The 9,630-nt window shown below is 70.8% G+C and overlaps 2 protein-coding genes across 2 annotated transcripts in view; one reads left to right on the forward strand and one right to left on the reverse strand.

Annotated features, from left to right (window-relative positions):
- The window catches only part of UBASH3A (ubiquitin associated and SH3 domain containing A), a 19,279-nt gene extending 13,203 nt beyond the window's left edge, over window positions 1-6,076 (forward strand). The window contains exons 8-14 of the mRNA XM_012731049.1: window positions 878-977; window positions 1,688-1,810; window positions 2,492-2,584; window positions 3,780-3,924; window positions 4,891-4,997; window positions 5,107-5,216; window positions 5,779-6,076. Coding sequence (XP_012586503.1) covers window positions 878-977; window positions 1,688-1,810; window positions 2,492-2,584; window positions 3,780-3,924; window positions 4,891-4,997; window positions 5,107-5,216; window positions 5,779-5,916 — 816 coding nt within the window. The 3' untranslated portion in view covers window positions 5,917-6,076. The remainder of the gene's footprint in view (window positions 1-877; window positions 978-1,687; window positions 1,811-2,491; window positions 2,585-3,779; window positions 3,925-4,890; window positions 4,998-5,106; window positions 5,217-5,778) is intronic.
- Window positions 6,077-7,528: 1,452 nt separating this feature from the next.
- RSPH1 (radial spoke head 1 homolog (Chlamydomonas)) overlaps window positions 7,529-9,630 on the reverse strand; it is a 7,155-nt gene continuing 5,053 nt past the window's right edge. Inside the window, exons 6-9 of the mRNA XM_012730031.1 lie at window positions 9,305-9,376; window positions 8,490-8,649; window positions 8,106-8,258; window positions 7,529-7,667 (exon numbers count right to left, since the gene is read on the reverse strand). Coding sequence (XP_012585485.1) covers window positions 7,615-7,667; window positions 8,106-8,258; window positions 8,490-8,649; window positions 9,305-9,376 — 438 coding nt within the window. The 3' untranslated portion in view covers window positions 7,529-7,614. The remainder of the gene's footprint in view (window positions 7,668-8,105; window positions 8,259-8,489; window positions 8,650-9,304; window positions 9,377-9,630) is intronic.

Consider the following 9,630-nt stretch of genomic DNA (forward strand, 5'->3'; position numbering starts at 1 on the left):
CCCCGGCGACCTTGGCCTACCCGCCCCGGTGACCTGGGCCTGTCTGTCCTAGTGACCTTGGCCTGCCCGCCCCGGCGACCTTGGCCTGCCCACCCTGGCGACCTTGGCCTGCCCGCCCCGGTGACCTGGGCCTGCCCATCCTGGTGACCTAGCTCCATGCACCCTGGTGCCCTCGGCCCGCCCATCCTGGCGACCTTGCCTGCGGGCACACCAGTTCTGAGCCCTGCCAAGCCCCGGCCCACCCTCTGGCCACCACTGTGCTCCGTCCTCACCCTCTTCCGTCTAGGACTGATCTTCCTAGTCTGCCCCCTTGACCCGGTGAGTTCTGGGGCTCCCTACCTGGGGCCCCAAGGCCCACAGCTGTGTCCTCGTCTGGCACCCCTGTGCCTGGGGGTACAGTGGAGGGTCAGTGCCGGGAGCCCACACACTCCCAGCCCTTACAGGCGCGGTGCGTGATGGGGTATCAGGTCCTAAGATGTCACCATGGAGGGGGACTCTAGATTTCTGTGACCTGCCCCCAAACACACGTGCTGAAACGCTAGGCCTAGGTGATGCATGAGGAGGGGGGTGAGTAGGTCCCCATCCTTGGGAGCAAACCGGTGTCCTGCCAGGGCCCCCCCAGACTTCGCCCACTTCCACCTTGGGCTCAGCCAGGAGCCGCCATGGGCGCCCCAGCTCGCTGCCCCCGGGGTCCCCCGCTGGGGGTGAGGGTGGGCTGTGGGGTGTGGACCAGCCGCGGGCCCAGGAAGGGCGGGCGCAGAGCCGCCGGGCTGCCAGGACCGTGGTGGGAGCCCGCGCGGCAGGAGCGAAGGCGCCGGCCACGCGGCAGGGAGGGGCCGCCGACGCCCCGGGCTCACGCGCCTCCCGCGCCCTCCAGGGCACCATCGTGAGGAAGAGCGTGCTGGTGGTGCGCCACGGCGAGCGGGTGGACCAGGTCTTCGGGAAGACTTGGCTGCAGCAGAGCGCCACTGCCGACGGTAGGCGCCGGGACAGCTGGCCTCGACCCGGTAGCCGCGGCCCCGCCCTGGCCACGCCCCTTCCGGCCACGCCCCACCCTGCCCTGGCCCCGCTCCGCCCCAGACCCGCCCCGGCCCCACCCCACCGCTCCCTCGCAGCCCCATGGCCCCGCCCCACCCCGGCCCATAGCCCCGCCCCTGCTGTAGAACAATGTGTGCAGGTGCGCTGGGAGGTTACTTGGTACTCAGGGAGGTAGGCGGTGTGCACGGAGGGGCAAGTAGACAGTGCGGGGAGGGAGCCCACGGTCAAAGTCAAGGTAAACAGGGCGCAGTGCGCCGCCGGCCGGCCGGGCGCACAACCCAGATGAGGCCGCTGACTTCCCGCGTCCAGCACCCGGGGAGGGCTGTCCTGCCTGTTCCTGCCCTGCCCCTAGGAAATAGGACCCAGAGAGCACGGGGTGGGTCAGGTGCCCCTAAGTTATTAATGCCGACGCTTCCGATCAGGTTGCCCGTCGGTGATGGAAAGCGGTGGCTTTTAGCCACGGAGGCCACGGGGCAGCTGGGGCTGGGAGAGGTCCGGGGCCCTCGTGGCCCCTGACCGACGTCTCCGGGCTGGAGGGGACGTACAGGCGCAGCCCCTCTGCTCCCAGAGCAGTGAGGAAGGCGCGGGCCACGCGGGCGGGCAGGCGCACTAGGGGCCAGTCCACTGAAGGTGGCCGGCCGCCCTCTAGGGAAATACTTCCGGCCGGACCTCAACTTCCCCTGCAGCCTGCCCCAGCGCGCCGGGGGCACCAAGGACTTCGAAAGTGACCCCCCGCTCTCGTCGTGTGGGGTGTTCCAGTCCAGGACAGCAGGTGAGGGGGCGCCCCACTGCAGCAAGGTGCAGCGAGGGGCCGGGGCGGGGCAGGTGCAGCAGCAGTGGGGCTCACTTCGGGGACCGCGGGGCTGGGAGCTGCGGGGTGGACTGGCGGGCAGCGTGGAGACGGGCGGGAGGGAGCCCGGTGACCGCCGCCTGCACCAGGGGAGTCACTTAAAAAACAGAAACCACATCCTCTCTTTGATTTCATGTCAGAATCTGTCACTCTGGGTTTGCGTTTAGTGTCTGAGCTTCCGGCTCCTGTGATTGACTTTGGGAGCAGAGAGGTCACTAGGCTCTCGGCCAGTCTGTGAGTCTAGCAGCCGGAGTCCACACGTGGCGTCCACACAGTGGCCCTCCTGCCGCCCGCATAGGGTCAGCGTTTATGGCCAGCTGTCGGGGGCCCCGGGGAGCCCTGACCGGGGGCGCCGGCCGGGTCTGCTGCCCGTGCTGGCGTGCAGCGCATGGTGGGATTCTGCCCTGACTCTGCCCTTCCCCGAGACTGGACAGAGAAGATCCCTGCCAGCGAGAGCCTGCTCTGGCACCGGCTCCTCCCCGCCTAGGTCCCCCGTGGGCGTGCCCCAAGGGCTCCAGGGACACCGCAGGTGCTGGCCGTCCTGGCAGCGAGTGGCCACTGGAGGCCGCTGATGCAAAGGGCCACCCCATCCTCTGTCCGCAGGGGAAGCGCTGCTGGCCAGCGGCATCCGGATCGCTTCGGTCTTCGCCTCCCCGGCCCTCCGCTGTGTGCAGACTGCCAAGTACATCCTGGAAGGTGAGTGCTGCACCCTGGCCCTGTGCCCAGGCCGCACACTGCTCTCCCAGGGCAGGGTGACCTGAGCCCCCCACTTCCAGCTGGGCGGCCGAGCCACCGGCCCCCCGGTCACCTTGTCCACCTCGCCTGCCTCTGCGTGCGTGTTGGGAAGAAGAAAGCACACCTGGGGCAAGGGCTCCGGAAATCCAGGGGTGCCGCTCCACCCGGTGGCCAGCGAGGCGGCCAGGGCCGCCCAGCCACGGAGGCCCCAGGCGTGTCCAGTTGCCCTGCGGGAGAACCTGCAGAGGGCAGGGCTCTGGCCACCTCTGAACCCAGCGGAAGTTCAGTGGGGGCTGCAGAGGGGCCCGTCAGCCCACGGGTGCAGTCGAGGCCACCGGTCCACCGTTGCCATCCTGACTGTAAACGCGAGCGTGGCCGGAACAGACGGGAATGGCGAGTTCCGTGGTCAGCATGTGATGGTTCTGCGCTGACTTCCATGTGGCCACACCTGGCCTCTGGAGAAGGCACAGTGGAGACGCTGGCCCAGGCCCTGCGTGTGACCTCCGCCTGGCTTCTCGGTCACCGGGCAGCAGAGCCTGCGAGGTGCGGGTGGGCAGCTCTGACCAGACTTGGGTAGGGGCCCTAGGATGTGACTCCTGGGGAGGGCGGTGCGGCTCGCCCTGGGGAGCCGGCCGGCCGCGGAGACAGATGGGCGGGGCAGTGCAGAGCAGGCGACAAGGTCTGCAGGAGCAGAGTGGGGGCACGCCCAGGGTGACGACAGGTCCGCGGGATGGCCGGGGCACCTGGAGGCCGCTCCAGCCGAGCCCCCTTGCAGAGTGGGGCCCTGAGCCTGGCGTGGGTCAGAGGGGTGGGGCAGCCCCCTTCCGCCCCGGCCCCCCAGTGGGTCCCTTGGTCAGAATGGCGCTTCCACGTGTCAAGTGGCCTCCACCACGGGCAGCCCCTTCTCCGTGGACAGCTGGGTCGGTTGCGTCCTCGGGGTGTGGGTCAGAGCTGCCTGGGGTGCGGGGGCCGCGCTGGGGGTGGGGGCTCCTGGGCACGGGTGCCGGGTTTGCCTCTGAAACGGCACGACGGAGCCAACCACAGAGCAGTGCTGGCCGGGGAGGACCGGCTCTTGGAAGGCGACCTGTCCACCCTGGAGAGGCTCTGTCCACAACCCGGCGGGCCCCGGAAATGACAGAGCCTCGGGTGCTTGCAGAGCTCAGGCTGGAGAAGAAACTGAAGATCAGGGTGGAGCCTGGGATCTTTGAGTGGACGACGTGGGAGGTGGGCAGAAGCGCGCCGGCCCTCATGACCCCGGAGGAGCTGAGAGAGGCCAACTTCAACGTCAGCACCGAGTACAGGTGGGCCCGGCCCCGGGCCGCCACGGAGCGTGGTCCCACGCTGGGGGGGCGGCCACACGGGGAGAGCGGGGTTGGGGCCGGGAGCAGCCAAGAGGCCAGCGGTTCTGTCGGAAGTGACCAGTGTGCACTACAGAGGGCTGGCCGGGGCCAGGAGCTGCCTCTCACGTTGGGGTTGATCAGATCTGGAGATGGGGCTCAGCAGGACCCTTGGCCAGCCTGACCCCCCCCGGGCACCCAAGGCCTGTGGGGCTGGGGCAGAGGCCCGGCCTGAGTGGCGTCTGGCCATGGGAGACCTGGCCTTCTCTTCCCCCCCGCCCGACCTTTGCCACCACAAAGCCTTTCTGGGGTTCGGCCCGGTCAGGGCTAGGTCACGGCACTGGACACCACCCCAAGCCCAGAACCCCAGCCTACAGGCCCCTCAGCGTGAAATTCTGGAAGGGACAGACCTGAAATGGCCCCGGGGGAAGAGGCGACCCCAAGTTCTCACAGACTTCCTGTGGGGCCTGGGGGACAGTGTCAGAGCCCAGAGGAGTCTGGGGGGACCTGGGGTCTCGGGAAGGCCGCCCCACACCTCTGCAGGGACCAGTCCCTCCTGTCACCCCCGCACCCCGTGAAGCCCACCCGCCCCTGCAGCTTCCCGAGGGAAGCGCTGGGTCCCTGCCCTGCGAGGGGCCTGGCCAGAGAGTGGCTAACTGGGCAGGGAGAGGAAAACCCTCTCGGCGGCGTGTGGCCAGCACCCTCTCTCTGGCCACCCCCACCCCCACGGGTGGGCGCCGTCAGCCAGGAGGCCCGGGCCTTGTCAGGGCGTCCGCCTCAGGGCGGGCTCGCCGGGTCTGCGTCCGTGGGGGCGGCATGGGGGTGTCTCGGGAGTTTGTGCCGGCAGAGCTTGGGTGCGGGCCCCCGCGGGCCAGGCCGTGGGACCCCGCCGGCCACGCGGTGGGGCAGCCACTCCCTGCCTCCCCGCAGGCCCGCGCTGCCCCTGTCCGCCCTTCTGCCGGCCGAGAGCTACGAGGAGTTCGTGGAGCGCTGTGCGGTGAGCATGCGGCGCATCGTCAGCTCCTGCCCGGCCGAAGGTGAGCGCCAGCTGGCCCCTGCCGGGCTGCCCGGAGGCTGTGGGCCCCGCCCACCGCCCCGCCCCCTCGCGGCCCTCTCCGCCCGCTGACCCGGTGCCCTGTCGCGCAGCGGGCGTCATCCTCATCGTGGCTCACGGCTCGGCACTGGACTCCTGCACGCGGCCCCTGCTGGGGCTGCCCCCCCGGGACTGCGGAGACTTCACCCAGCTCGTGAGGAAGGTGCGCCCGCTGTCCCGCTAGAGGTCAGGCCCGGCCTGACCAAAGCCGTGCAGCCGCCCGGCGCGGCGGCCCCATCGCCTGCGACTCAGCCCGCCTGCGCGCCTGGGCCCCGCTGCCAGCCAGTCCCGAGTCCGCACCGCGAGCGGCGGGGGCGAGGCCCGTCCCCCTCTGCCGCTACACCCCGGACATCAGGCCCTGGGGCTGCAGGTTCTCGGCGGCATTCGGGGCGGGGACCCCTCCTGGGGGCCGCCCCATGCCTGTAGGCTGGTACCCCAGCCGGGGCCAGGTGGGCCAGGTCTGCAGGCACAGCTGGGTGGGGGAGGGAGGGACACCCTGCTGGGAACTGCGACTTCACAGGGGGCGCCCCGCCAGCCCTCGGGACAGGCAGCCTCTGACGGACCTGCCCAAGTGCGCGGCCTGCCCAGGGCCCGTCTGTGCCCCAGGGCCCGCCGTGCATGCCCCAGGCCCAGCCCCCCAGGCCCCGACCTGTCCGGGTCCAGACTTCGCCCCACTGCGCTCGGCCCTCCCGCCTCCGTCCTAGCCCTGCCCCTGCTGTGCCCAGGTCCCGTCTCTGGGGATGTGCCTCTGTGAGGAAAGCAAGGAAGACGGCAGGTGGGAGCTGGTGAGCCCCCCGGTGCGGACCCTGACCCACAGCGCCAACGCGGCCTTCAGCTGGCGGGACTGGATCCCGGGGCCCTGAGCCCGCGCCGAGGCGACGCTGCCCAACGGCTGACCGTCAGGCTCCGGCCACGGCCCGGGCTGGTCGTGTGGCCCAAGGAGCAGAGAGAGCACTTTGACATGCCCAGAGTCCCCGTACCCCGGGGGGCTGGGGCTGCCCCAGCGGGGGGCGCCTAGTGGCCCGCGGGGGTCCTGAGGAGCAGGACTTGGTTTCCGGGAATTAAAGACCCGCGCTCGGCCGGGGTCTCCACGCTGCTGTCGCGTTCTTGCGGGCGCCCAGGCTGCGCCGCCGCCCCGCGGCTTCCAGCCGAGCTCGCCCGCACCACCCTGCTGCGACCGCCTGGCACCCGCAGCCAGCATCGCAGACTCTGGCCCCGGCAGGGCACCGCCCAGGGCCACAACTCGGACAGCCACAGGCCCCGCCCCCGCTCTGCCCTCGTGGCCCTCCATCGGGTAGCGGCGTCTGCGCCCGCCCCCTTCCGCTGCCTCCAAGGGACTGCACGAGGCGCGGGCACCCCGAAGTCCAGGTCGGGGCGGCCCCGACCCCACCCCGTTAGCCCGATGCACCTGTACCCGGGTCCATTGCCCGTGGGGCACAGACACGCGTGGGGTGGCGCAGACGCTTTGGGGTCGCCACACGGGTTCTTCCCAGCGGCAGGGGCTGGGGCAGCTGGGCAGGCCTGAGAGCCGGCGTCTGAGCACGCTAGAGCCGGGCCTTGCAGGAAAAGAATCGGGAGGGGCCTGATGGCCGCCAGGGCCACGGCGGCGGCGGCACATCACAGCTTCCCTGCAAGGTGGGACGACCCCCACTGCCGGCCCCGAGGGACACCTGAGGGGAGCCAGGTGGGGCCGGCAGGCGCACGCCAGGGGTCACGCAGCCCTGGTCTCAGAATCCAAGCTGAGCCCACACGCGACGGTGGGCACAGCTGGGCACACTCCGTGGCCTTGCGGGCAGCGCCGTGCGGCTTGGCGGACAGGGCCGGGAAGCTGCCGAAGGGAGCAGCACCCCAATCACAGCCAGGAGTGCGGCCCGGGGGCCAGGCGGGCGGACCTGCTCGGCCAAGGGGCCGAGCCACAGGGTGCCCGCGATACCTGACTCCGAGGGACAGGCCCCCAAATCAGGGGGTGCCACGGTGGTCTTGCTGGGTTCCAGCCGGGGTGGGCCACAGGCCGGGCGAGGGGTGCCCTCCCACGTCCCACGTGCCGTGCCATGTCCGCCCCACGCCAGAGCGCAGAGAGCCCTGGACACACGAGTCCGGTGGACACCAGGAGACGCCTGCTGCCAGCCTGGCCAGCCCCCGGCCACGGTACGGGAGGGCGTGATGTGAGGCGTGAGAGGACTTAAGCCAGCAGCTTGCAGGGACAGCTGCTGCCCACAGCTGCAAGCGCCGGAGGGGAGCCGGCCGGTGGGGAAGGCCCAGAGCCACCCACCCGCAGCTGCCCACCTGTGGCCCAAAGGTGCCGCAGAGCTGGGTGCCCTCGGCTGCACAGTGGGCGGGTCAGGAGGCTGCAGGGGGCAGAGCCACCCACAGACCCGCGGGACAGCCCGCAGCCTGGGACACGCAGCGGCCTGCGCGGCCCTCTGGCGCCCTCTGCTGCTAGAGCCTGGCGCCCGCAAAGCAGAGGCCGTCTGGTCAGCAAAGCCCTCCGCCGTTTATCTGCAACTAGGAGCTGTTCTCCAACAGGCTTAGGGAGGGAGGCCCCCAGCCGGGCGCCAGGCTCACTCTGGCGTGTCTGACTGTCTGGTTTCCTCCTCGTCGAAACTGACGTTTCCTGCAAGAAAGGGGAAACAGTTTACCCACCACCCAGTTTCCTGGGGACGGGTTTGTTTGCAGGCCATTTGCTAAGAGCTTTTGCGACCAATAATAACCATTCGGTACGTATCAGACCCACACCGCGGAAGGCCAGCTTCTGTCTGATAGGGCTCTACAGGGCTTGGGGGTGGCTGGCTCGCCTTTCGGTGAGAAGCACCGTGGACGCGAGAACACCGGGAGAGCAGACGCCTGGCTGCCTCCGCCTGCTCCCGCCTGGGGTGACACCAGCCCGGGGGCTGTCCCGCAGGAGACGCAGGTCAGGGCTGGCTTATCTGACCCCCCCCCCGCCCGGGCCGTTTAAGGGAGCGAGAGCCGCAGCGGCCCTTGGGTGCTGGGGCTGCTCTGGACCTTCCCAGCCCCGGGCCAGCCAGGACACCCTCCCCGCCCAGCCTCGCACCGGGGTCCAAGGGGTCGTAGCGGAAATCCTCGCGGCCGTCATAGCGACTGTCATCCCTGGGGACGTCGTCGTCCTCGCCGGGCTTCAGGGAATCGGTCTCTCCCTCGGAAAGGTCCACGGCACCTGGGGCCTCCTCCGCCGGCTGCCCCCCACCTGCAGAGGTGCAGAGGACCGGGGCGGCCGGCGCCGCACGCTCTGCCCCCGCTCATGACGGCGCCTCACTGTCCCGGGGGCGAGCCCTCGCCAGGTCACCCTGCCTGTCCAGCCTGGTGCAGGACCCCCCGCTCTCCTGCGTGGCCCCTCCCCCGGGGGCCTGCACCCACCCTGGCCCAGGGTCCTCCTGGGGCCCCACCCCAGCAGCCCTCCCCCAGGCGCCCCACCCACCCTCCTCTGCAGGGCCCTCCTCCTGGGGGGCCCCGTCGGTGGGGGCCTGCTCCTCGGGGAGCGTGGGTGTCCACAGGGCCAGCTCGGTGATCTCGGTGGCCTTCCACTTGGGGAGGACGGTGCTGACGGACTCCTCCTCCTCCTCCTCCTCCCCCCTTTCCTGTGGCAGGTTTCGGGTCAGGCCAGCGTGTGTGGAACCGAGCGTGGGGCGCTCGCTCTGTTCTGTCTGCTTACTGAGGAGCTGCCACTCTCAGCACTGCGTATGATTTGGGGGTCCGGGCTCGCACCCCTACACAGGTGTGTCATCACGCCACGCCCCCACGGCCCTGGGGGGACTTTGACGTGAGAGACAGAGGGCAGGCAGGGCCCTCCGGGGGGCTCCAGGGTGTGACCAGGGCAGTGAGCAGCCTGCACACTGGACACGTTCTGGCTAGCGAGAAGCGCAATGTTGACACCCGCTGTGTATTATGGGGAGGAGGAGGGGAGCCAGGGGGCAGAGCGGGGGCATTCAGCCACGCCGGGCTCAGGAGGGAGGGCGGGGTGAAGTGGAGAGAACGAAGGGGCCACCCAGAGAGGCGGGGCGCCCAGGGAGGGGCCAGGAAAAGGAGGTGTCCCGGTGGGGCCCAATTCACGGCCCAGGCCATCGCAGCTGGGAGGGTGCCGGGTTGCTGGCCCAGAAGTCCTGGGGGAACGGGGTGCCAGGGCCTCTCCGGCCTCATCTCCCGCCACCAGGGGTTTGAGGCGCTAAAGGTCAAGGCTCCCCTCCAGTCTAGGGTCGGCCCGCCTGGGGCGGGGCAGCCACGGGCACAGCTCACCAGGTCGGTCAGGCGGTATTCGCCGTGCTGCTCGCAGCCAATGTCGAACACGTACTTCCCGGGGCCGACGGGCTGCGGGGGCCCTCAGTGAGCCGCAGCACGGCCACCCCCACCGGGGCCACACACCACCCCCTCCGCCACCGGGGCCACCCCCCCTGCCATGGGCCACACACCTCCGGGGCCACCCCCTCCACCCCCACCGGGGCCACACACCGCCCCCTCCGCCACCGGGGCCACCCCCCACCAGGGCCACACACCATCTGACCCCCAGCCACCCCGCCGCCGGGGCCACCTCCCCACCCCCCCGGGACCCGCAGTCGTGCGCC

The sequence above is a fragment of the Condylura cristata genome, unplaced genomic scaffold (genome assembly GCF_000260355.1).
Source record: "Condylura cristata isolate star-nosed mole 26May11 unplaced genomic scaffold, ConCri1.0 scaffold00003, whole genome shotgun sequence".
Lineage (NCBI taxonomy): Eukaryota > Metazoa > Chordata > Mammalia > Eulipotyphla > Talpidae > Condylura > Condylura cristata.